At 44.8% G+C, this 25,136-nt stretch overlaps 1 protein-coding gene across 4 annotated transcripts in view; it reads left to right on the top strand.

Annotated features, from left to right (window-relative positions):
• Positions 1–25,136, top strand: part of RIN2 (Ras and Rab interactor 2) — an 83,749-nt gene that overhangs the window by 18,655 nt on the left and 39,958 nt on the right. For 3 of the 4 annotated variants that reach the window (XM_026060207.1, XM_026060206.1, XM_026060209.1), the window contains exon 2: positions 20,188–20,280. In XM_026060207.1, the coding sequence (XP_025915992.1) occupies positions 20,224–20,280 (57 nt within the window). In that variant the 5' untranslated portion in view covers positions 20,188–20,223. Of the gene's footprint in view, positions 1–18,493; positions 18,595–20,187; positions 20,281–25,136 lie in introns of those variants that run through there. The other variant, XM_026060208.1, reaches the window with a different exon arrangement.

The raw sequence follows: 25,136 nt of genomic DNA on the forward strand, positions 1-25,136 counted from the left end.
AGAAAGCAATAGCAGAAATGTAGCTGATGACATTCAAGTATAATTATTCGTGGACAAAAAGCAAATCCACAACTGCAGAGCTTAAAACCACTTAAGTTAGTCACTTAGTGACCTAGTTCAGTTCAATATGTAGGAGGCTTTGCATTCCTAAACAGGCATGGCGAAAGCTAATCCTTCTAAATGCAAGCATTCCAGTGGATTTGCACTAGCTGGCCCTGAACACTTAGTCTTTAYTTATTTTCAGAGGGGGAAATGAAGTTCAGTCTCTCTACAACTTTTCATTTATTTAAAGTAAGATAAATGTATTGTTCTGCATATCACTCACTGGGTCACTGCTGGTTTTTGTACGTGCTTGCCAGGGGTGGGTAACTAAATAGTCCTGGTTTGTTTAGTAAAGTTGTCCCTGTAGGCCATGGACCACCAGAGTTGCCTCGCCCCTACTGATACATCCATCCAAAAGTGTGTCAAACTGTTTGCTCAGAATTTAGAGTTTCCTGCACCTGGAGGAGATATTTTCTCATCCAGCTCTCAGGTGTGTATCACGGGTGTGGGGATCAAAGGGCTGCGAGCCCCAGCCATGCGCACTGGGTGCGTTTTATATTTAAACAAGGAGAGTTGCTTTCTTCTCCCACCTCTCGAGCATGGTGCCCTGTTCTGTGACCTTGCGCTTGAGCCCATGGAGTGCCCCATAAAGTCTCACACGGTAGATACTGTTATCGGATAATTATTTCCAGGAATAAGCTTAATGCATTCTTCAGTAACTTAAACAGCATGCTGGGACCTACCTGTTTTAAAATCAAAGTGTATATCACTTTTGATTTCAGAGGTACTAGAGTTTCATACTAGACATTTGCCTTCCACCTGTCAAATTTCTAGGAGTTACTGTTAAGCATGTTTTCCTTTTCTGGTGCAGTAATGTCCCAAGGAGAGTAGCACGGCAAACAGAAGGGCAGTCTGGCTGGAGAGCTTCTTCATTTCATCCCTGTTCTGGTGTTCAACAAAATACTTTCGTTTGCTGATAAATACAAAGGCACAAATCTTATTCAGTAAGCATTTAAACTGATATGGCACTTTTTGATTTTTGTAATGTAGTCATTCCTGTGTGATTAAAAAGTGAAGGGGGGGGCATAAACTATAAGAAAGAAAAAAATATTTTTTCTCCAATAACTTATTCTTGCTACTCTTTCCAAAAATACCACAGTTGGGAAGCAACCTGGAACATGAGGTTTTATACTTGACTTTGTTGTGTATGAAATAGAAGTTCAAGGAAAGATTCCCCAGTGGTGAATGGGAACACACATCCTGGGGGAAGTCTTGGCCGGAATCGCAGAGGCCGGAAGGGATCTTCCAAGGTCAGCTAGTCCAGCCTCCTGCTCCGAGCACTTYCAGTCTGATCACGTTGCTCAGCGGCTTTGGCCGTCACCGAAGATGGTGACACCTCAGCCCCTCTGGGTCCCTGTTCTAATATTTTCCCTTATATTGAGTCAGAAATTCCTGTGTTCCTGCTTGTTCCCATTGCCTCTTGTCCTTCCAGTATGCGCCTCTGRGAAGAGTCTGGCTCRATCTTCTCTACACCCTCCCATGAGGAAGTTGTAGACAGCGATAAGGTCTCCCCTTAGCAGAACGTTRCAGAACAGAGACGATTTCAGTGAACTGAGCCAAATGGGTGCAGCACTTCTTTGCGGTGGGGGGGTAATGTGTGTGTGTGTGTGTCAGAGGAAGCGAGTTTCCTTTAGGCACGCTTTGGATATTTATTCTTTCGTGTTGTCTCCTCTGGTTTCTCTGTGGTGTGTACCAGTCCTCTGTTCTTACCTTTCTTTCMTCTATAAATGGGCAGCAGTGAAGGGTTATCATACACGAGCCCTATCATTACAGTATCCGAAAGCCTTGCGGTGTTAAATGTATTACTCCCTGAAAAAACCCTGTGAGTTTGGACGGCGTCGTTCCCAGGCTTCATGGGAAACAGGGACTGGTCGTATATCCAAGTTCTCACCGAGTCTGAGATTGGTTCCCTAAAGCTTGAGAGTGCATTAGCTGCTGGGACTTTTCCCTCTCCTGCCAGCTGGCTTCTGTTTGTCTTGACAGAGCTACGCAGGGGGGCAAACAGCATTTTCTTCCCGAAATTGTGGAAATCCCTGTTTTTGAGATGATGCTACACTCTTTAGCTTTGTATTGTACACATAGAGTATGAAAAGTGATTGAAATGCTCCCCTCCCTGTGGGCCTGAATTTCTTCAAGAGCGGCTTGAGGCTCAGGTACCAGTAGGATTTGCAAAGGAAGCCGATGTGGGCTGTTGGCAGTGTGTTGGAGCGCTTCCCACCCGTAGAAACATGGGGCAACTTTACGCTACTGCAAGCAATGAACATTGTCACTTTTGCACTTCTGATGCTGCTTTTTGTATTGTTTTGGTAACTGAGCTGCTGACTGATATGTAATCATTTAAGTGAAGGCTACGAAGGCACTAATATTTTATACAGGCTTTCACAGGCGTGGTACTCAACAGATTGCGCGCCTTGGGATGCTTTATTATGCAGCTCCTTGTTACTGTGCAAAAAGATTTTGGTATAGAGCTGAAGTTTATACTGTCCACAAAACTACTGTTTCATGTAATATGCTAATAGCTTGAAATAAAAAAAAAAAAAAAAAAAGCATGAAATTGTTTTTGACTAATACTAAGGGCTAAATTGAGAAGTGGCCCAGGCAGTTACATGTCTTAACAGCTTTTACCAAGAAATTCAAATATTAACCCTTGCCACTGACCCAGCTGAAATACAACTACTATATAGTTAACTGCCTTAACTTGCTGCGCTCGGAGGAAGAGCAGCCTGCGTTCTGTAGAGCGGCAGCTACTGCCTACTTGGAGCTATGTGAAAAATAAGATCTCGGGGTAGTGCAGTTCTGCTGGCTTGATTCACTAGTTAATAGATAAAACATTAGAGCAGTGGGAGCCCAGCTTACATATTTTCTTTTGAATGTATTGCTTAGAAGATGGGTTCAAGGTCAACACTRCAGTAAGAAAAAGCAGTTCTTTAGCAAATCATTACTGACAGCTAACGCCGTGCTGAAGTTGTGCACAGCAAGGACACTTTGGGCGTTTGTGTTCAGCAGTCTCAGGRCGAGGAGTGCCGGCTTTTGAGTAGAGCTGGGAATTTCGGACGTGCTCAGTTGATACGGGCTTTCTTACTGACTCGCCTTGCGTGCCGTTTCGTGCCCGCTATGCTGAACCTCATTCCAAGAGCTGTGGGCGTTGATGGAAATCTTTCCTTTGATTTTAACRGGCAGGGGATGTGACATCTTACGCATTAGCTACCTCCTGAACAGTATTGCACCCTTTAAATAGAGTTGAGCAAAGAGTGATCTCTGCAAAACAGTTCTTGAGGAATAAAAAAGACAGTTGCTTACAACTATAAAATAGTTATTTTTTATAGRAAGATGATATGTATTCAGCAGATCAGTGATACAACAAACATACAACTAGAAAGTGCTGTTGCATTACAATTGAAAGCTATGTTTTGTTATTGTTCGCTGCAGCTCAAACTATTTGTTTTATTTTAAAATAGCAAAGAGACTAAAAAAGATCGTATCTTTCCATTGAAAATTTTTTATGCAACATTTACAGTTGTTTTCAGGTCGCTAATAATCGGTGTTTATTTTTTACTTTTAAGGTAAACAACTCTTAATTCTGTTTGGCTTTTTTTTGTTTTTGTTTCTTCTTGTGCTGTTCTGGGTAAACAAATGGAAGCCTTTATGGTCCATTATATGAAGTTTTGGAAACCAACCAAAACTTACTGCTCAGTATTTCTGAAAACACTGAGCAAAATGAGTGAGAGCTCTGCTGTACTTAATACTGTGCCACACTGGAGAAGTGCTTTAAAATGGGACTCATGCATGTTCTAGAGCAGTGGGGAAATTTAGTCCTCCGATGTTTATTAACTGGTTTAGGCCCAACGATGAGTACTAGAAGGGCAATCATTACTGCTTATGCTAACCCAACTAACGCTGTAGGACAGTATATGTAGTCTGCAGTGGCAATGCCTTCTGGTATGATGAACACAAAATATGTATTGGAATGTGTTGGGCTTGAGAGGAGACTGTAGAGAATGCTATAAATAGTGTGTTTGACTGTGCAGAGCAGTTGTGCTTCTGTGGTCAGACTAGGAAAATAGATAAAATTCATTCCTGGCTGGTTGATCTCAAGTCTCTGACATACTTAAGCGGCATGGGAGGAATTTGAGATTGAGATTATCTGAAGAAAAGAACATCTTGTGTGTGAATTATTGATACCCAGTGTAAGATGAGTATGTGATTCCCCCCGCCCTTAAGAGAGCTGATCACTGTTTTGTGATGTTTCAAGTTACCCTGAAGTCAGTTTTGATTTAAAAAGCATTATCATAAGGACTGAGTCCCGTTTAAAAAAAAAAAAAAAGGTGGTTGGGGGGGGCACAAAGAGCGTTTGCCATGGCCCTGTCCTTTGTGTGGCTGGCCTGGTTTATTCTGTTGAGTTTGAAGAGGCTTGATGCGTACCTGTGAAGCTTTCTAAGGAGTGTCTTTGGGGTCTAAGAGGTGAACTGGCCAAGGTTAACTTTGGCTAGGGCAACTTACCTCCCTAGGCTCTCCCTCTAACCAGGGAGGAGACAGGGGGTCCGGGAGAAGTCAGTGCAAAACATCCCCTTTAAGGGTCTTTTCTGAGTCCTACTCTCAGCAATTACTCTTTTTGCACTGACTGAGGGGTACCCAAGAGAAGTTGGGCCTCTCTGAACTCAACTTGGTCCTTGTGAGTGCCCCTGTGAGTGTCTACTGGCAATCTGGAAAACTCTTCAAACAAGGAAAAGTAGACTATGTATGGGATTAACCGAATTAAGAAAGAAGGCCCGCAGAGTCTGACACTTAAATGATAAACTACAGGGCATCTTTCTTTCTGGTACTGAATTTATTGCTGCTTCAAACGCATAAACCACAACCAGTAGCCAAAGAAACTTGTTATGCAGGAAGCCTCTTGCCATTGTACGGATGTAAGTTCAAGTCCGCTCTCTTATATTAGGGTATTGCAGGATTTTTCTTCTCTGTGTATTGATTGTGAAATGACACTAAAAATTGACAGCTCTGGAGAAGAGGCAGAAGTATCGCATAGTAGTTTTAAGAATGTTGGTGTCCATTTTGGCAAGCCCTTAAAAATATAGGGGAAGGTATCCCTTTTTTTTCCATCAGGCTGTTTATTCTAGGGGGAAAATGTTATTCGTGACTTCTTTTTTTTTCCACCCTGTCTTCTAAAGTTTTGTGTATCTACAGATACTGTGTTTATTTTTAATATAGTGGCAGGTCGTAATTTTTTTCTCCACCCAGAAGCATTCTGCTGTCTCCTAACCTGGCTGCCAGTAGAGTCGGCAGTAAAACCTTGCATGATCTCAGTGGGATCAAAGTTAACCCTGTACAGAACCGGTTTGAAAAACTTTCCTTTCTTTTCTTCTTCCATTGTGTTCGAATTGAGAGATACAGGAAGGGGAAATGCTGTTTGTCTTCTTTATAGTAATTTAAGTTGCAACAAGAGGAGGACAGGAGATAGAAATCAAATGCAATTTCCATCAGTGTTCATAGTGCAAGTTCTCACTGAGCATGCCTATATATTTCTTTTTTTTTTAAACAGGATGAAATAGAAATTATGGTGTATATAAGTAATTGCCAGGGGCAAGAGAGTAAATGATAGAGAAAGGTGCTATGCTACATGCTGCTATCTAATACCAAAATAAGCCTATATAATCACTTAACCCTCAATCATGGAAATAAGTGCATAAAAGTTTTTAACCTGCTTGAGTGAGCAGTAGGTCATGTCCGTGCTTCATCTGTGCTTAAGGGGAGAAGGTTATCTCTTCTTGGTGCTTGGCACCTTCATGCAAGAAGGTAATAGTTACTACCTGGAAGCCGAAACTCTCGTCCTTCTCTGGGGTTCATGGTACAGGAGACAGAGATGCTTTTCACAAATGCCTAAAACAACCCACGGTCAAGCCCAGCAGGTGGTCTTCATGTGCATCTCCATCTAGATGGAAGTACTGTAACCATCTCCCTCTGCGTATGACTTTAATGCTTTGGTATGACCCCTGAAGTTTCCGTAGACCTTGAAGCTGTATTGTAATTCAAGCGATTACCGTTTCTTTCTTCCTCTAATAACATCAGTTGAATGCTGAATACTTTTTATGAGGCTTGAAAACATATTTCTGAATGTTTGCACATTTAATATTTCCTCCTTTTGGCAGGAATAACAAATGGAAATTACTGAAATACTGCAAGAAATTCTAGTTTTGTGAGATATCCAGGCCAGGCAGTTTAGGATGAATGTGAACCTTCTGAAAGGTTGTCTAAACCAAAGCCAATCTTAAATGTATTGCTCTGACATACCTAGAGGCAAAACGAGACGTGAACATATCAACATACAGTCATTTTCTTCTAAAAGACAGGATAATATCCTTCACAATTAAATGCTGTGCCAAAGGAAATTACTTTGGGCTTTTTTTTTGTTTTTTTTTTCCCCTCTTCAGTAATGTGGAAAGTATGCCATGGAAGCAAGCAAGGAAGAGGTGGCTTAGTGCACGGGAGGAGGAGGAAGCCGTTTGGAAGGGCTGCAAAGAGACAGCGCTAGCAGCAGACAAACTTTGCTCAACATGGCATGCTATCAAGAAGATTAAGGGTTGGATTTTCTGAGGCGCTCAGTGTTTGCCTAACTGTACGCTCCTGTTGGAAGCAATGATGCAATGTCTGTTCGTTTCAATGGGAGCAGGGTCGGGCCAACTCTTGGAACACTTCTCAGATGGGATTTTCAGATGCTTTCTTTTGTGCATTTATAACTTCAGCGTAGATGAAAGACTGTGTGTCTGTGGGACAGTGGGGGTAAAAGACAGCTATGAGTGAGACAGCACATCTATCCAAAATCTAATGAGACTTAAACCCTCTCCTGAGGCTGCTGTGCTGAAACATGTTTCAAGTAGTTCCTCTTCATCCTTTAGTATCTTAAAAGGCTGCCAATGAGCAGATTCTTGAATTAAGGTGAAAAAATAAGCCTTTAGGCAGAAAGTTGGTTGGGGCAGGAGTGATGACTAGCTGAAACCAAATGTAGAAAGAACAATTTATAAATTTGGCAGTGACTGTTCCCGCTGTTGGTAAGTCACCTATATATAAACAGGCCAGTTAGACTGGTTCACAGACCCTGGAGATCAGTCTGTCAAGACAGTAATTCCTTAAGCAGTTACTAATATTCTATGGCTTAACATACAGTGAGGAGAAAGAGTCCTTGGAAGGGAGTCCTTGGCTGTGATCTTAGCAGTGTTGTTACGTTAACCAGGATGACAAGAAGAGTTGATACTTCGGGATGCAAATACAGGTCTCAGAAATGATCAGCTAGGGAAACTGAAAAAGGCTGTGACCTGGAAGCTGAAGAGTAACCTTCATGTAACCTTTCCATGATGCAGTTCGATATCTAGGAGAACATCACTGTCTGTAAGCTGTAAATGGGGAGTGGGGKAGCGTTCTTTTTGCCAACTGGTTGTTTTAGGAAGAAGGACTACTAGCAAAAGAGCAGCCATACAGGGTCCAAGTGAGGGTCCATCTAGACCAGTATCCTCCTGTGAAGAAGAAAATGAAGGCTGACAGGAAGTTAGCAAGTAAAAGATGAGACAACATGTCAAAAAAGGCAAGATGACAAAGGCTAAGGCCAAGTCCTGGTTTGCCTGGGCTGGTGTCTAGTTCCCTGTAGGCCGCGTGCATCGTCTGTTTGTCCAGAGCWACTRTATTGAGTGGGTTCGTCCTGGCATCCCGGTGTATCTGCTTGCTGTGCTGAGGTTATCAAGCTGGCTGTGAATGTGATGYAGGATAACAAGCAGCTCACCGCTTGTAGCTCAGCATCCACAGCAACGTTTTGAACAAGCTGGTAGGGAAGTCACTGTTGCGCAAGGTTGCACAGTTTTGCCCAACATCCGGACTAGTGGTGCTGAAAAAAACCCAAGAGCCACAAGGCCAAAGAGCAAATAAATTAACCATTGAGAAAAAGAGGTCTCTGGGCCAAAGCAAAAAAAAAAAAACGGGGGACATATCAGCATGACACTGCAGGTTGTCATGTCCATCTGCCGTGCTCTGTAGCACTGCAAGTTGTACCCAGAACTGGTGCTGTCTGGTGGTCAGATTGCCAGGTGAGAGGAGGGAATCTGGGTTCTGGCTGGACATGTGTGGCCACTGATGTAGGCAGGAGATCATCTGTAGGACACTGCGGTGAAGAGGAGGGTGATGAGGAAGGCTGTCCCACAAGCCTTGTGCAGAAGAGGGCTGGGCAGGAACAGCTACTCGTGCTCAGAGGGTGCTGTCATGAAGTCAGCAAGTCTAGGCAGCTCCAGCGTAGACAGGACCCTCAGTGGCTACCTCTGGGAAGTGTGGGCCTTTCCACACTGCTTCAGGCATGAGGGACAGCACATTTCCATGCTCAGAAATTGCCTGCTGCCTTTCCAGGGTGAGACTGCTAAGTCGGGACTCCGAACACTTCACTGCGCTGCCAGAAACCATGTCTCACCCCTTAAACTCATTTGCCAGGTCTCAAGGCATCACTTCTGTCTCCTGGATTTGCAGCTGCACCACAGCTCCCCGTCGTGGAGCCAAGGCGAGAGTGTTGGGCCTTGGGTGACGTGTGCGAGCCCAGGCCATCCTCAGGGAGCTGGCACGGGTGCAAGCACCCCCAAAAGCTYGTGTGCTCGAGGAGGTCGGAGGCTTCTGGGGGCTCTGGCCTCCTCTGTGCAGGCCTCCAAGAGGTTGAGGAAGCCAGAAAACAGGGGCCCTATGTGAATACCTAAGGAAGTGTAAGCACAAGTCTTCTCCCATATTTTCCCAGCCTCCAGCTGTTCTCTTCATGGGTGACACCCYGAGCCCCATGCCGTTGTGCAGGTTTAGTGATCTTCAGCGCTTTTACTTGTCCTGTCCTTTCCCAACCCATGGAAATTTGGATCCCAGATTAGGACTGTGAATGAAATAGGAGATAAGTGTTACGGTGGCCTTGGTGAAGTCCATGCCTTGGCTGCTTTTCCATAATTCCTGTTTAAGAATGGGAATATCTAAATGACTGTCCTGGTAAAGGTCTTGATTATAGCATAGCAAAAGGCAAGGTGCTCCTACAGAGGCAGCTTTGTGCCCTGATCCGATTGCTCCGTGATGTTAATAGCCCGCGAGGAACAGTTGCTACTGCTGGGATATGCAATGTCTTGTTCTGCTGATACCACAAAATGGGATTTAAGAAAGAAAATACCTGATGTAACAAATGTAGAAACCCAAAACACTTGGAAGCTAAGCCGTTGTGATATAACTGAACCTTATTTCACTGATTAAAGTATTTGCACATTGTTTAATTCTGCTTGTGGGCTTTAACTACCTCATAGTTGTATCTCCTTTCCCTTCTTGAAGGGAAAGGTAATGCTTTTCCTTAGGGGGCTTTAGTGAGGTAAATAACTTCGTTATGCCCAAATGCATGGGCCTTCAGCTCAGTGATGCTGCCTTTTGAATTTTGCAAAATGCATTTTTTAAGAGGCAGGTCAGGGGAGCGGTAAGCACTGTATCGTCTCACTGTGGTAGTGGGAGCGCTGCGTATTTCTGCTTCCTCTCTAGTTTTTCAAGAGAGTATTGTTTCCTGGAAAGGATTGCACATAGTCGTTTACGGCCCTTCTGCCTATGGGTGCAGTGAGTGTCTATCCTGGTAATATTTTTAGCTCAGTATGGGCAAAAATATCGTTGCTCACTGAGTGCATACTGGTGGCCACCAGGGTCTCTCTGAAGGAGTTCACACCAACTCATTACATTCAGGTGGCAGARGCAGAAGTAAAATCAGCGCTTAAAAGGAGAGTGATCAAGGACTGCTTATTTCCAACTTTTTTTTTTATTCAAAAATGTTTTAATTAAAATGGCAAAAATGCGAAAATGTGACACTGCGTAAATACCGAATTGCTGTCATTTTTGCCGTATGCGTTATTTGCTTTGTGCGAGTACACATAGCGTGCTCTTGCGTTATCTGGAAAAAGAAATGACTGTAAACCCTTTCTGCAGTCCGAAGAATGGCGGAAGTTAGAGTCCCTTTTCGCATAATCCCCTCGCTTTTTGCTTGTGGATACAGCTGTGCTAACACAATGCGACGTTTGAGTGGAGAGGTCTGCAAAATCCTGGCACCGAGGGTAGCTTTCGGGCTGAGGCTCTTAATTGATAGGTTTTCAAAGTGATACTGTGTTCGGTTGTATCTGCGCCCCCCCTTGAAGCAGGCTTTCAGCTAACCTCTCAAAGGAAATACTTTCAAAAGGAAAAGTTTAACTTTGCCAAGACCCAGATAAGGTCAGAGTAATTAGACAAACCAGCGCTTTGTGGATTAGAGATAAACGCAGCCCTCTCTGTGGGGTAGTGCAAATGAGCTAAGAGAACAGGAAAGCAAAAGGCACAAGGCTGCTTAAATTCGCTGAAAAATAGGAAGGTTTGTGTACATCTCCTAGCATATTTTCAAGCGTAGGCTTGAATTTTAAAGTGTTCTTTCATGTAAAAAAAAAAAATTTATATATGATAAATATTTATCCTCCCCGTTTCTAGTAAGACCATCCAGTTTAACCCACCAGTAAATAGGTTTCACTGACATTGTGCGACTTTGCCGTGTTTTAAAAAATGCCATGTATTTATAAATTATCATCACTTTGTGATAATATTACAGTAACTTGCCATAGGCTGTTAAGTACACAATGTAGTAGGCTGTACCGAGCTTGCTTTCATTTCTGTTACGGGATGGTAGGGATTGTATTTCGGCTCCTTTGCTGTACCCTGCTGCTGGATAGAGGGGAGGCTTAGGGACAACATTCACAGCTCTAAGTGGGTATGTTTCTGCTGACCTCAGCTGATTTGTGCCATTTACTACTAGAAGGAGGTCCGGACTAATGTTTTCTCCTGTTCTGCCTAGCTGCAAAATAGTAAAACCCTTATTTGTTTGCCTAAAAATAGTTTCTGTGCGTGTCTAAGCTCAACGGTGGCGTGGCCCATACAAATTGAGAATGGAAGAGGACAGCCAGCTCTTTCAATGTCATAATATTTTAAAAATACACACACGCACGCACACACACACACGTGTGCACACACACACACGTTCTGCTAGATTAAGGAGGGTATCTCTAAAGCATCGATTTGGTCATCAGGGTTGGCTATCACTGGCTTACAGTTGGGTCAGAGCGATCTACTTTGGAGTGTTTCTGCACAAAGTCTCGTGAGCTAATTAGGTGATAGCTGTGAGCTTCTTTCTAGCAACTTTATTCAGTAAAGGGGAAAAAAGATTTCTGTGTTAAATGTTGTATTGCAATAGAGCTTTTTTTCTCCTTTTTTTACTCCAATATTTATCTCGGAGGAGTCACATAGCCAGCTCAGGGGCTGCATCCGTGAATTGTGATAGATTTACATGGCACTCTGAGAAGGCGGAAAATGCCTAGCATTAAAGCCTTCGGAGGGCACTTCTTAGCCAAAAGTGAATGCAATCGATTCTCCGCTGTCCGAGACATTCCCAAAAAGAGCAGTAAATGGGGCGCTTGTTTCGGAGGCGGCGAGACACCTTTACTCGCTCTCATGAACGTTTTCATCGTAGGTCGCTAGATCAGGTAGGGGATTGGGTGGGACTTCCAAACTGGAGCTGGCTGTCGGGTTTTGACAGCCGTGGAGAGAGGCTGTTCTCTTCATTTCGGCTTTTGGGATTTGGTCGCTAAGACTGGTTTGTGTGAAGTTGAGACACTGGGAATAGAAGAAACAGGAAAGTTTTTTTTTTTTCCCCTCTTCCAGTTTGCGAATTAATAATAATAATAAATGAAATCTACTGGTTCTAAATACTGAAGAATATTGTTCCTAGATACTGGCTTTTTGGTTTGCTCATTGGACAGCGCTTCTTGACACATTAGTAAATTTTAAACACAAAACAAGTATATCAGTTTTTCCCATTCTGTCCCTTAACAGTTTTAAGTTAATTTCATTTAACTACCTCAAAATGTCTCACTTGGTTTAACCCAACTTTTTATCTGAATAGACATGGAGACACTTAAGAGGTAAAAACTAGTAATCAGCAAAAAAAAAAAAGCCATCATTTGCTTTTTAAACATAAAATGACAAAAATTTGAACATGAAATAGCTTATGTAGTTGCTTAAATACAACTAGGACATCACTAAGATTTTGAAAAGATACCAAAGTTATCATAAAGGCTATGTTATGTTTTTAAGATACATTGTTGAAGAGAATTTACTTTTCAAGAACATAAGAAAAATGCAAACCAAGATTAAAATAAGTAGTGGTTTTTAAATGCATTCCCTTGCTTGCTTTATTCTGAATAAAATGACTTGGCCGTTCCTCCCAGGCTTGTTTTCAAGCTCCGGTGCCGGTTTTTAAAGGGAGGCCTCTGCGATGGATAGAGGGGTCTGCTCTAATGCCTCTGTAACCTCTGAGCCGAGCCCTTCGGATACGTGCATAAAACAGACAAGCACGCGCACGGCRCGGGAGAGGTTCGTGCAGGCAGATGCCCATGTTAGATGTTTGCTGAAATGCTCCTCGGGAACAGCAGGAGGGGAGGGAAGAGGGCAGACGGGGTGGCAGCTCCCGGGAGGTGGCAATGGCAGAGGCAGGGGGAAGGAATGCAAGGACAGCGGGAAAAATGGCAGATTTAATCCAAGTAAAAGGAAGGCAGTGATAACAGAGCACAGGTCAGGGAAGGAGGAGGTCTCGAAAGTGAAATCGCCTGTATGAATTGCATGAAGGGAAATTCAAGTGTGGCTGGTGAAGGGGATTCAGTTTGGGAAACTCGCCCGGAGGAGCAAGAGAAAGAAGGTTTTACATGCGCGCGTGGAAGACAGTGCAGCCGGCAATGGTCGTAATGAGGCTCGGTTTTCCGGGCTGGTTCCTTGTCCTTTACGCCACCCCGCTGCCAAATCCTCAAGAGCGTGCCATGGGGCAGCATCCTCACCAACAACCCTGCCTCCTCCCTCCCTCCCTCCCTCCCTCCCTGGGGCTGCTCGGATGCCCTTGTTCTTCCTGCCCCTTCTCCAGCTGCTTTGGATTACCCACCCTGCCTTCAGCTCTTTGGTTTTATACCTCCTGCAGCGTACTTTTCCAGTGCAGTCCCTCTGGGTTGCTCTCCAAGCTGATGATTAGCCAAGCCGAAGGAAGACTAAATAGCTCTCCTTCAGCAACAGCCTGAACAGAGTCTCTTCCCTCTATCCCTTTGCCTGTGTTCATAAACAGAGACTCTTCTCTGTCAGCTTTGGCTAGGTTGGCCAAAAGGTCAAAAATCACAGTTAGGAAATAAGGAGGAGCAAGGCGGTGCAGTTGTATAGCCCGGATTCCTTAGGAAACYGAGCTGGTGGGGGCAGGGTTGGTGGCTGGGGACTTTTTAAGTTCACCAGATCCCTGTGGCTTTTGCCCTCTGGCTCCAGTGATGAACATAGACTTCTCATCTTTGCTAGGACTTTTCGATAAAGAAAGTGGGATTTTTGCCCTGTAAAGGCAAGATCGGATTAAGATAATGAAAACACGAGCAAGGCTTCTGAAGCTAAGGCTGGGCAGCAGATGGGTTGAAGGGAGGGATGGATCATGAGCAGTCCAGCAAGACACCGATTTGCTGCTGTGCTACTGTTAGTAAGTATAATAACACACAGTACCAAATAAAATTGCATATGAGAGAGGAAAATAGGAGCTGTTGTGACGAGGAAAGTCTGGAGTCTCGGTTACGTTAGGCGCCTGAGTGGTGCTCTGGCATTCTTGTGTAAATGAAAAGCAGGAGGAGAAGGGATTGGAAGAAGCAGCTTGCGTGGGAGTCGACATCCACGGAGAGATGTTGTTTATAGCATTGTATTTCTGCGGAATTAGCCAAGCAGACAAGTCATTCCGCTTTCCTGTCCTGCCTTGTCCTTTACACACGCATACTTTGTCCTAAGTTTGGAGAGCTGTAGGAAGGCGGTGCTTCTTGCAGTATAGACTATCCCTGCTGGAAGGGAGCCATCCAAGCATTAAAGCAGCAGCATTCGCAGGCAGAAGTCAAGTAAGAGTGTAGAGCCAGCACCTGCTACCCCTAGAGCGAAGATCTGCATGGACTGCAGAGTAGGCAGGGTACTGCCTGCTTCAGCAAGTGCAGCAAACGCCACCTTGCAGCTGGCTAGACGAAAGCTTGCGGAGATTGTGCAGCGGGCTGGCTCCTGTGGCCTAATCGCAGTTTCAGATGGATTTCTGAGCGCTCGCCCAGACAGTGTCTAAACCCATCTATCCAGATTCTCTGCCTCAGTCTGGAAAACATAAAGGAAGGAGAAAATACCAGCCTCAAGTATGTGCAGAAATAGGCGTGCTTTGACATTTCTCTCCACCCAACTTCCCAAACATAGAAGAGAGATTTTTCCCTTCTGTCCATCTCTTGCTGTCAGGACTCAACAGGGACCACTTCAGAGCAGGGGTTTGCAAGCTGGTCTGGATCTGCAGAAATACAAGAGGCAGACGGCCATGGAGAGAAATGAAGCTTCCTGACTGTGCATTTGGTTGTCTTCGGTGGGTTTTGTGTACATTTTATGTACCCTCTGAACCCCAAGGTTGAAGAAGGTGAAGAGTCAACCCTAATTCTTGGGAATGTTCCTCCTCCCCCAGAATACTTTTTACTAATGGACGTTTACATCTATTTACATATTTTGTAGCCTAAATTGAGTCGTCTTTGTGACAGCCCATAGAAACAAGAGAGTCCAGTTTGTTTCCTGGATTCTGGGGTGACACTGCAGAAGTGTCAGTTTGAAAAAACAGTGTTTCACATTGAGTCAATTTAATCAGGAGATATGGAAAAACATCAAACATGGAACAGTATTTAGGTCATCCTAAGTCAGTTTGAAATTACACTTACAATTTATCTGATTGCAAAGCCAATTTTTTAGTATGGATTGATTTCACTGGCTAYGTAGAGAGCTGTGGAGCACAAGACCCAGGCTAGACCCAGGCTCAGTTCAGGCTCTGAGTTATGGTCACAGAGGTAGTAATAATAATAATAATGTTACATACATAGTAACAGCTACAGAGAAGCATAAAGCCTCAGAACTTCCAGTAGGAAAAATAGGCAGTAGTTTGAAACTTCCTTCTTTCTCCTGGCTTAGAGACCTGTACCGTTCTTTGAAGGACAATTTTTGTGTGTTTGTATGTTTGCATTCTTCTTTATGCACAAGTGTGGAAGCTTATAAACTTCTGTTGTGTTCTGAAATAAGATGAACTCAAAAATCTTGGCATGGTCTTGTTTTGGTAATAGTATTGCATGTAGATGTCCTTGTGGTTAAATTAGAGAACAAAATAGATTTCCCATGAAGGGGTCATTGTTTGCAAATGGAATGATTAATGGCTGAGAATAGAGAGGCAAATTTAACTACATGATCGTGCTCATAAACCCCTAGTGTAACTCATTTGAAATCTGCGGTTTTACTGTAGAGTTGAATTTGGCATTGTCATTAAAAGGATAGCATCAATTTGGAAAATTGCTTTTTTTTAATCCTAATTCCTTTTTTGCTTGTATGTTACAAATAACACTGATCATTTTGGAAAGAAGTTGGCAAGGAAATACTTTTTCTCTCGTTTCCTTCGCTTCTGAACTCTGCCTCACCCTCACCTACTGCAAACTGCTATGATCCCGGTGGTTCTGGTGCTGGAAGCTGATGTTGAGCCTCTTAGCTGGTTCTTCCCCATGTTTCCCTGCTGCTGTGTGCAGAAGGAGGGGGAAGTGGCAGATGTGCCTTTTTCCRGGACCTTGCAAGTTGGTGCTTGTTAATAGGAGCAGAACACCAAACTTTTCTGTCTGAGCACACAAAAAAACTGGGACCCTATGAACGATCCAGAGTGAAAGCAAGGGGCAGTGCTAATCCATGTTTCACTAAGAACTTAATGAGTTGGTGATGCATGTTCTTGCCCTTTTTTGGTGAACTTTTCCTGGCATCACACTTGTACGCATGAGATGTCCAGCTTGATGAGTCTCTAAATATAGAATTTGGAATATCTGGTTTTGCCTCTGAAATTGTAGGCCCCATCRCAATGATTGTTTTTGCTGGCACCATCTTGGCAGAAGTGGAGAGGGGAGATCAGCAGAGCTGTTTTAAACACAAGAAGGGCTAGAATGAGGATCCAAGSAACTACAGGCCTGTTGGCTTCACCTCAGTCCCCGGTGTTGGAGCAAATAGACCTGAAAACCATTTTGAAATACRAAGGACAAGAAGGTGATTGGGAGTAGTCRGCATGGATTTATGAAGGGGAAACCATACCTGAYCARCCCGATAGCCTTCTGTGRTGGAATGACTGGATCAGYGGASAAGGGGAGAGCAAGGGATGTTGTTTTTCTCTGCTTTAGCACGGCTTTTGACGCTATCTGCCATACAGTCCTCACTGGCAAACTGATGACGTATGGCGTAGATAAGCGAAAAGTGAAGTCGAGGGCAAACTAGCTGAACTGTTGGGCTCAGAGGGTTTTGACTGAGCAGTACAAAATCCAGCTGGAGACCAGTCACTAGTGGCTTTGATACTGGAGCGACTACTGTTTAACATCTTCACTAATGGCCTGTATGATGAAAGCAAGTATGATGGGACCTTCAGCAAGTTTGTAGCCAATAAAAAATTGGGAGGAGTGAGTGGTGTACCAGATGGTTGTGCTGCCATTCAAATGGACCTTGACAGGCTGGAAAAATGGGCCAAGAAGGATGTCATGAAGTTCAACAAAGGGAAGTACAGAGTCCTGGTCTGGGGAGGAATAACTCTGTGCACCATGCAGGCTGAGAGACAACCAATTAGAAAGCATCTTTGCAGAGAAGAATCTGGGTGTCCTGGAGGACAACAAGTTGAACATGAGCCCTCAGTGAGCCCTTGCAGCAAGGAACACCAGCAGCATCCTGGGGTGCATTAGGAAGARYRTTGCCAGCAGGTCGAGGGAGGTGATCCCTGCCCTCTGCTCAGCCCTGGTGAGGTCACACCTGGAGTGCTGAGTCCAGTTCTGGGCTCCCCAGCACTAGAGAGACGTGGACCTGCTGGAGAGAGTCCTGCAAAGGGCCACGAGGAGCCACTGGAGCACCTGGCATACCAGGAGAGGCTGGGAGAGTTGGGACTGTTCAGCCTGGAGAAGAGAAGGCTCAGGGGGATCTTACTAACGTGTATGAATACCTGATGGGCGGGACTAAGGAAAATGGAGCCAGGCTCTTCTCAGTGGTATCCAGTGACTGGACAAGAGGTAATGGGCACAAACTGAAATACAGGAGATTCCTTTTAAACATAAGAAAAAACCTTCTTTACTGTAAGGATGATCGAGCACCAGAACAGGTTGCCCAGAGGTGTTGTGGAGTCTCCATCCTTGGAGATAGGCAGAACCTGACTGGACACAGTCCTGAGCAACCTGCTGTAGTTGGCCCTGCTTTGAGCAGAGGGGTTAGACCAGATGGTCCCCAGAGATCCCCACCAACCTCGACTATTCTGTGATTCTGAGTTTTGAGGATTGAAGTATGCAGAGAGAAAATGAAGGGGGAGTCTTAGGAGATGATCGTGAAACCTTGTTGGATTCACCGGTCTAATCTGTTTTACAGCACTTGCGTTGTTCTTTTGTGCAAGGCAGGTTGCAATGGCAGCCTGTGGCTCAGACGATGGAGAACATGCGCAGCTACAGCTGGTGGTGAGCCAGTTTGTGTCAGAGCAACCAGCACGTGTGAGTTAGCCATATGTCTGGCTGGGAGCAAGGTTCACAGAACTGAGTTACATGCCGTTTAAGCTTCCTAATCAAGATGAACTTGTGAATTTAGTGCCAGAAGTTTTATTCTTTTGGTTTGTGGTCTGGGACCTCCACGAAGTTCAGGACAGGAGGAGGCTGGGGGGTAAGAAGAGGATGGATTCCCTGTACAGATACTTAGTAAGATACTGTCAGAGGAGGAATGATACAGGTATTCTTGAGAACTGATCAGAAAAACTCTGATCAAAGAGTTTGGGGAGTTTGGGTTGGTTATTGCAAATGTTGGTGGTTATTGCAAACAATTTAAAGTCAAGATGTTTTGTAGGAAGAGTTTAGTTTTTGGCAAAGTACCTCCCCTTTGGTGGGAAGCTGTTTGCTTTACCAGTTGCTCGGCAGCCCAACTAAATGGCTTCTGAGGAGCCAGGGTATTTGGGCTCCCAGCTCTTTGACTCAGCTGGTAGGTCAGGGATGCTTTGAAAGCTAGAAGACAGGAGTCTTGAAGAAAATGGGAAGGGATTTCTTGGGTTTCCCTCCACCTTTGGCCTTTCACGTGAAAATTCCCTTTTCAGAATTAACTGAAAGAAAACGTTTCCATTTGCCAAGCTTTGAATTTTTTTGAATGGTTGATATCAAATAGGAGGAGCCTTTAAAATGTCTGGTATTCCCCAGGGTGGAAGAGCTGCTCTGTGCCCAGCTTTCCTTATTGCTGTTTTCAATGTGGCAAACGAAGGCACAGAGCCCTACAGAGCCCTACCCTACTAGATGTAGTAGCTCCTGCAAACCCACCCACTTCCCTGGACTTCAGCCTCTTCCAGGATTGGCTCAGTCAACTCGTTTAGATGCACTTTAGGTAAGCACTGTGACCTTAGTCAYTTTAACTGCTTCATCAGGGGTTTATTCCTTTACATGTGCTGGTTAAAAAAGAAACTATGATTCTGAGCACTGCTTTGGGGCTTCTGCGGGCCGTCCTCCTGTGTTTGCTTTGCACGAGAATGAAGAATTCAGGATTTTTCCTTGCACCTTTAAAGCCTGCAAACTCCGCCTGGAAAAGGGGCTGCTTCATGAGCTTCCCAGCACGGCTGCTCTTTAATYGGAACCCGTAAATGGAAAAATGTAACCTTTTCTAGTGCTGTGGTGATATGAGCTCTAGAAATGGGGGGAAGGAATTTTAAGCTTCCCGCTGCATGTTAAAACCACGAGAAGATATTTCTTTTCTCCTGCTTTTACCTCTCACCCTTTTCCAGTGCTTGTGCTTGCCAGGCCTTTTCAATAACCTCCCACCCCCCCTTTTTTTTTTAAGCTCCTCCTTGGTCCTATTTGCCCTTGTTGGTGCTTTCTCATAATGCATTAGAGGGAAATAGAAATGGGGGTGGGGGAGCCTCCTTTTTTTTTCTTCTTTAACTCTCARAATTCGTTGCCTCAGCTGCTCCTTTTGCTCACGCTTCATCCGCAGCCACTGTAAGCTCGTTCCTCACTGCTACTCCCTGCCATTTATTATCATTTACATGTGTATCACATCAGAAGCTCTGCCTCTACCTTAGCCTGCAATGCTTTGCACTTGCAATATTTGTCATGTAGTTAGCTGGAGCTTCCAGCAGAAATACCTGCTATGTGGTCCCTAAATGTGTGAGGAAGGAGAGGAGGCTCTTTAAAGGCGGTTGAAAGCTCGCTGTGGACAGTCCTGGAAGGTATTCTTAGCTGTGGAGCTCAGCTCCTGTTTAGGTCAGAAATTTGTGCGCAGATTACTGGGGCGAGCTGGTTGTGACTTTAGAGGACTTGTGCTCATCAGCTACGTGCACGTAGAGATCGCCGCCAGGGTGTTTCTGGTTGCCTGCACGCGCGGGCTAGCTGTGCGCCCTTCTGCTCTTCTGGGTATCGACCAGTTGGGTCAGCTCACGCGTCGATGGGAAACGCTGCTTCTTCCCAGCTGCATCTTCAGTTTCTCTGTGTTTTAATAACTTCAAGGATTTTCCTTTTCTTTTCTTTTCTTTTCTTACGTTTATGATAATGTGTTTTCTCCCATGCGGGTGATATTTTTTCTCCCTCGCAGTTGGCCCCATCAAAACTGTAGCCCCCGAGAGCAGACTGCGGTGACATCTAACATTTGTTCTGTTTGTACTGCAGGCTGAGGTCAAGCAAACAAACAAAGCAATCATTATGCTTCAGCATTCTTCCTTAACGAGCACACTAAGGTCTACTCGGAGCTGCAGGATCGGTTGCGCGGAGAAGGGGGAAGCATGGGACTCCAAGCACTGTCTTTTTGAAGCAATCTATAGGAAGATAGTAGGCTAAAAGGATATGTAAGGGCTTTGGTACGAAATAAATGGCACTGTGTTGTTGACGGAAAAAGATCTTGGCAGAAGGCTTGTTGTGACTGTTTCTGTGGCTTAGAAAGGCATTTCCTACAGACTGGACTAACCATGAAAAATGTCTCTGCTTTTAGGAGTTCAAGGCATTCAGTGGAGTCTTCCCAGGAAAGATGTCGTCTTTGACAATGGAAGCCCGTTGTCTGGACAAAAGAGGAAGTTTCTTTAAGGTAAATGGGATATTTGATTTATTTCAGTAATTAGGAGGATGCATTTGCTTTGAAGTGCTAGGTTGCTTATTTTCTCTTTAGCAGCTGTAAAGAGCCTTAGTGTCTCTGACAAAAAAAACCAAAACAACCTCCCCCCTAGTCCTGAGAAAACTTATATTATTTTTTACTGGCTCTGGGTTTTATATCTTGGTAGACCAACACAAAACATAAAGCACCTGGGTTTCTGTGCACCTAGTGCTGCAGAAAGTGCAACAGAGTCTGTGATATGTAGCCCATCTTTTCTTTAAAATGGGAAGCATTTCACTGAGGATCTCTTTTACAGGTTTTATTTGAGGTTAGATTGCCGTCCAGTTACTTCATGTGTATATGGTTTTCCTGCACACTGGATAGAATATCTGGTGCAAAAGGGCTTGTGGCTTTCTTTGCAGCTGATCCTGAGGATATAAGCTTTATTACACACGGGCATAACATGATCAGAGCTTTCGTAAACTGGATTCTTTTATTTTAAAGTTGTATCGTTACTGGATTAGTTTTACTTGGGGCGGAGGGGCTCTTTGTTTTTGCGTTATCCAAACACAAAAATACTATCTTTGTTGTCCCAGTGTATATATATCAGTCGGGTTTTTTATTATTCATTCATTTAAGTATTTAAGCTGAAGCGCACTTCATTTGAAATCAAGAAGAGGAACCTAATCCCTCCTCCCTTAAGATACTCAGCCCAGCTTCCTGGGTCACGCAGGCACTGAGAGTTAGTGGTTCTGTTCTGGCATTCACGTGCTTGTGCAGAGAAAACGGAAATAGTTTCACTTAGTGTTCTTGTACTCTGAGTGCTGTTTGAGATGCCTGACACCCCGGGAAACACCTGTGGGCAAAGCAGCGGTGGAGGCCTCATCGGATTTGCGGCAGTGCTCAGAGCCGCATGAAGGCAGGGCTCTGGCTCAAAGCATCTTCTTCCCCTCGGATACTCCCTGGAACTCTTTAGAAATGCGTTTTTCCCTGGGTATTAACTTTGCTTTTTTCCCCGGTATTCCCTGCGGAGTTAAATTGCATGTTTGGCCCCAGATCTGAGCACCAGCAGTAGCTTAGCTCAGGCAGGAGCAATCACACTGCAAAAGCAAACAGGGGTTACTGTGTCCTCGCTCCTGCTGCCCGCTCTGTGCGGGTTGCTCCAGCTTGGGAGGACCTGTCAGAGGGTTTTCTGTGCTGCGGTGAGCTAACCCTTTTCCAGGGCGACGTGGGAACCCGTTTTGGTCCTTTTATGCGGTAGGGTGGAGAGGCTTTGGAGAACTGTCAGATCTCAAGTTGCATCTCCGCTGCAAAAGGTGGAGGTGGGGTAGGAGTTAATCAGTACGGCTTTCAGAAGACCACTGGATGCCATGAACTGCGTTTTGTTTACGTGTACCGAGGGAGGTCTGGAGGCAGGGCTTGGGTTAATTGCAGAGAAGGCTGTGGTTAACGTTTTGTTCCAGAGACTGCTGGCTCTGCGGCGAGGTTAACAAAACCTTCCCGTGCACCACGTGAGTACGGCTGCAGACACCATGTACTCCTAGAGAGCAGGGCAGGGAGAGCAGTGCCACTCAAATGAAGGCATCCGACCTAGCGAAGTGCCGTGTCCTACCCCTGCCTGGGGACTATCTGCATATTTTTCAGAACTGTTGCAAGAAAGAGAGTAAACTGTCACGTAGGCCAGCTTGGGATCGGGGTTAAATACGACAAAGCTGAATATATCTGTTCTGCGCTAGCATTTTGCTGTTAGCGTAATGCCAGGGTCACAGTGACCTCCTTGTGAGGCGGAGGTTCGCTCTAAGAAGCGATGAAAAAGTTACGGGTGCTCCTGAGCACTGGATTAGCTTATCTAGAGTCTTTCCCTTAGAGTATTCACCTCCAGCCATCCTTCCTGCGAAAGATGTTGCTGTTTGCCGCCATCTCAGCTTATATTAAGGAAAAGAATACTGATCTTCCTCTACCGTTGCAGTCAATGTGATTGAACAGCCCAAGCTTTAAGTAGAGGCAAGCGGCTGCCGCTCTGCTGATTCTTCTTCTTAGCTTCTGCGTCCCCTGTGGTACCACCACGTCCTCCTGGGTTGTGCTCCGTGTGTCGCAGGTGTTGCCTTTTCCATTCCCTGTGTTCCTGGGTGGCTGAAAGGCCTCTCCCTTGCCTGAATCTCACCTTAATTCTGTCTTTTTGGTTTTTTTTCCTTTCTGGCAGATAGAAGAAAAAAACTCATAGTAGGCTATGGGGAAAGGGAACGAAGCAGTTGTGCCTAACATCCCAGCTGTAATCACTACCGAAGGAGTGCATGGGACCACTGTTCAGGCCAGCAGCTTCACAGTGCAGTTGTAGTGACCCGTACACACTGAAATGCCCCGTTAATGTGTTGCGTGTTCTCTTTATCTTGAGGCAATCTTACCAGGCCAGTCTTTAAAAAACGAAAGACTGGTGCTGCAGCGACTGAGTATTTTCCTCTTTGACTCACTCTGAGTTTCATGTGGTCAGCAATAAGCAGGAGTCATCTGGGGACAGAAACTGCTTCGCAGTTTTGCAGTACGCTTTTGTTATGTCCTCTTTCTCATAAGCACAAACATTACCTTGTTTGGTGGCAGTCCACAGCTGTATGGGGCGAATGGTCCTACTTTCAAATCATAGCAAGAAACTGTTTCAATGATGAGGAATATTTCTAGATTTTTCGCTTATGTGTGTGCTGAGGGAATAATGATGTTGGTGGAACTGCAAGTGTCCAAGTCATTTTCCACAGTGCGTTGATTTCTTCACCTTTAGGTAACTCTGGGGTGGTCTATAGACACTGAAATGGCAGCTCTGTGTAGCTCCTGATCTCGCTGGTGTCATGGATGGAGTTACTCGAAATGATTAGGACAGCAGTATGCCGTAGCAATTTCGTGATGCCAAGCTGTTTTAAGACTATGATAGTGTCAGCTGAGAAACTGTTAAGGTTGGTCTAAATTTTCCTAGGGACAGCCTGGCAGGGGAATGGCCTGAAGAATAGTGGAATAAAAGATGCCTCAGAGGTATGTTTTCAGACTTCTCATCCTCTTGTGAAATCATGAGAACAGTTACTTTGGCTCTGAGCTGGATGGGTTAGTAAAGGCGCTTCACCCATCAAATTCTTCTATCTGCATTACTTTACTTTTTTTGTTGTTTTTTCATGTGTTCTTTAGATGCAAATATTTTTTCCTTGTCTCCCTTTGTGTTTTGGAGACCTGGTAATTAAGAGAGATCCTCTTACCCATGTTACCTGTGCTTCAGAACGTTCTCCAGATGTTCTCCCAGATTGTGCATGTAGAGTACTTCTGCATATGGCTCTTGTGTTGTACATGGTAATTTAGTTGCCCAAAATACCTTTAGTGTGCTGGGCTACAGTTTCTCAGCACACTTCGAGTGCTCATAAAAAGTGTCTTGCTATTCTCGGTAACTTTTACTAGGAAATTCATTGGCACATACCAATGGGAAATGCCAACTTGCTCTTTCTTCTTGGTTGTACTTAAATAGTACTCATTGCTGTAGCTTCTAGCCGTCTCTTTGTTTTTTTTCCACATTCATTCTTCAACCATTAGTACGCTAGGAAAAGACTATTGTCCCTCTTTAACAAAGAGTGAAGGCCTGTATTTTTAGAGGCTAAATTCTGCCAGGTCTTTAAATGTAGTACTTGATGAAGGCTCGGAGCCAGCGAGTAGCAAAAGGGAAGCAAAGATGGAGTTTAGGCTGGGTAATTGCCTGAATTGCCAGTGATTACAGAGGGAGTTTGTGGTGAAACAAGGAACTGAATATATGTCTCTGACAAACATCCTTTCTACTGAATCATCCTTCTTCTCATCAAAATATTATTAAGTTCCAGACTGTACTGACCTGACATCTGAAATGTTACACCATTAATGCTTTTCTGTCCTAAAATCAAGCGTCAGCTAAAACTGTGTTGCTTACTGATGAATAAGATCCTGAATAATGTTAGTGGTCTTGGAAATTCACCGTGCAAAATGACCAGAAACTGCAACCGCGTATCAAAATATTTAATTGTGTACAGACATTTGGACAAGTCCAGAAATAGCATTCCCCGTTTGGCTCGTGCCTCTGGCGCCCCGCCAGCTCCGCGCACAGGGTGCTCTTTGAGGGTTGCTACACTCTGCTTATCAAAACAGGAAGGCGAAGACGAGATGCCAAATAGGATGCAGGGCTCCAGCAAGAATGAAAAACGAGATGCTGGCGGGAAGAGGGGTAAGTGCTGGGGCGCGTTTCTCCAGTCGGACACTGATGCCGGTTGTCTTCAGCCCGCGTGCCCTCTCCGGGTCAGAGATGCTGATCTCACCTTTCCTCTTGAGCTGTTGTAAAAGGCAGAGCTTGGAAACTCTCTGCGGTGGTCATCTCCGTTGTCCCCCTTAACGCACTTCTAAGAAATGTGGCAGTTTCATTAATTCTTCACTCGAGCTTATTTGCATTTCAATACAGAAAACAGGGATTCAATTGCCATGCGGCAATGTGTGAATGATTTTCTAAAACGTCCTGCGACAGCCGTCAAGTCTAAGCCACCTGTCATCCTCTTAGGACTGAGAAACTTTGAATGAATGAAAAGACCCGTAGCTGTGCCAGGCTTCAGCAGAGGCGCCGGACTGTGCCTTCTCGGGGCCGCGCGTTGCCTGGAGCGCTTCCGAAAGGCGCCTGTAGCTCCCGGAGGGCGCGTTGCTTCTTACGCACGCACCGGAGAGCAGCTTGGAGGTTGCTCTGGTTTTTGATGCTCACAGGACATCCTGAAGGATGTAGAACATGGAAAATGCTCCTTCTGGTGAGCGAACCCCGTGGTGCGCTCTGTTTTGTGGGCTGTACATCTAAATTACGCTGTCCT

This window comes from Apteryx rowi, unplaced genomic scaffold, assembly GCF_003343035.1.
Source record: "Apteryx rowi isolate R43461 unplaced genomic scaffold, aptRow1 scaffold_167, whole genome shotgun sequence".
Lineage (NCBI taxonomy): Eukaryota > Metazoa > Chordata > Aves > Apterygiformes > Apterygidae > Apteryx > Apteryx rowi.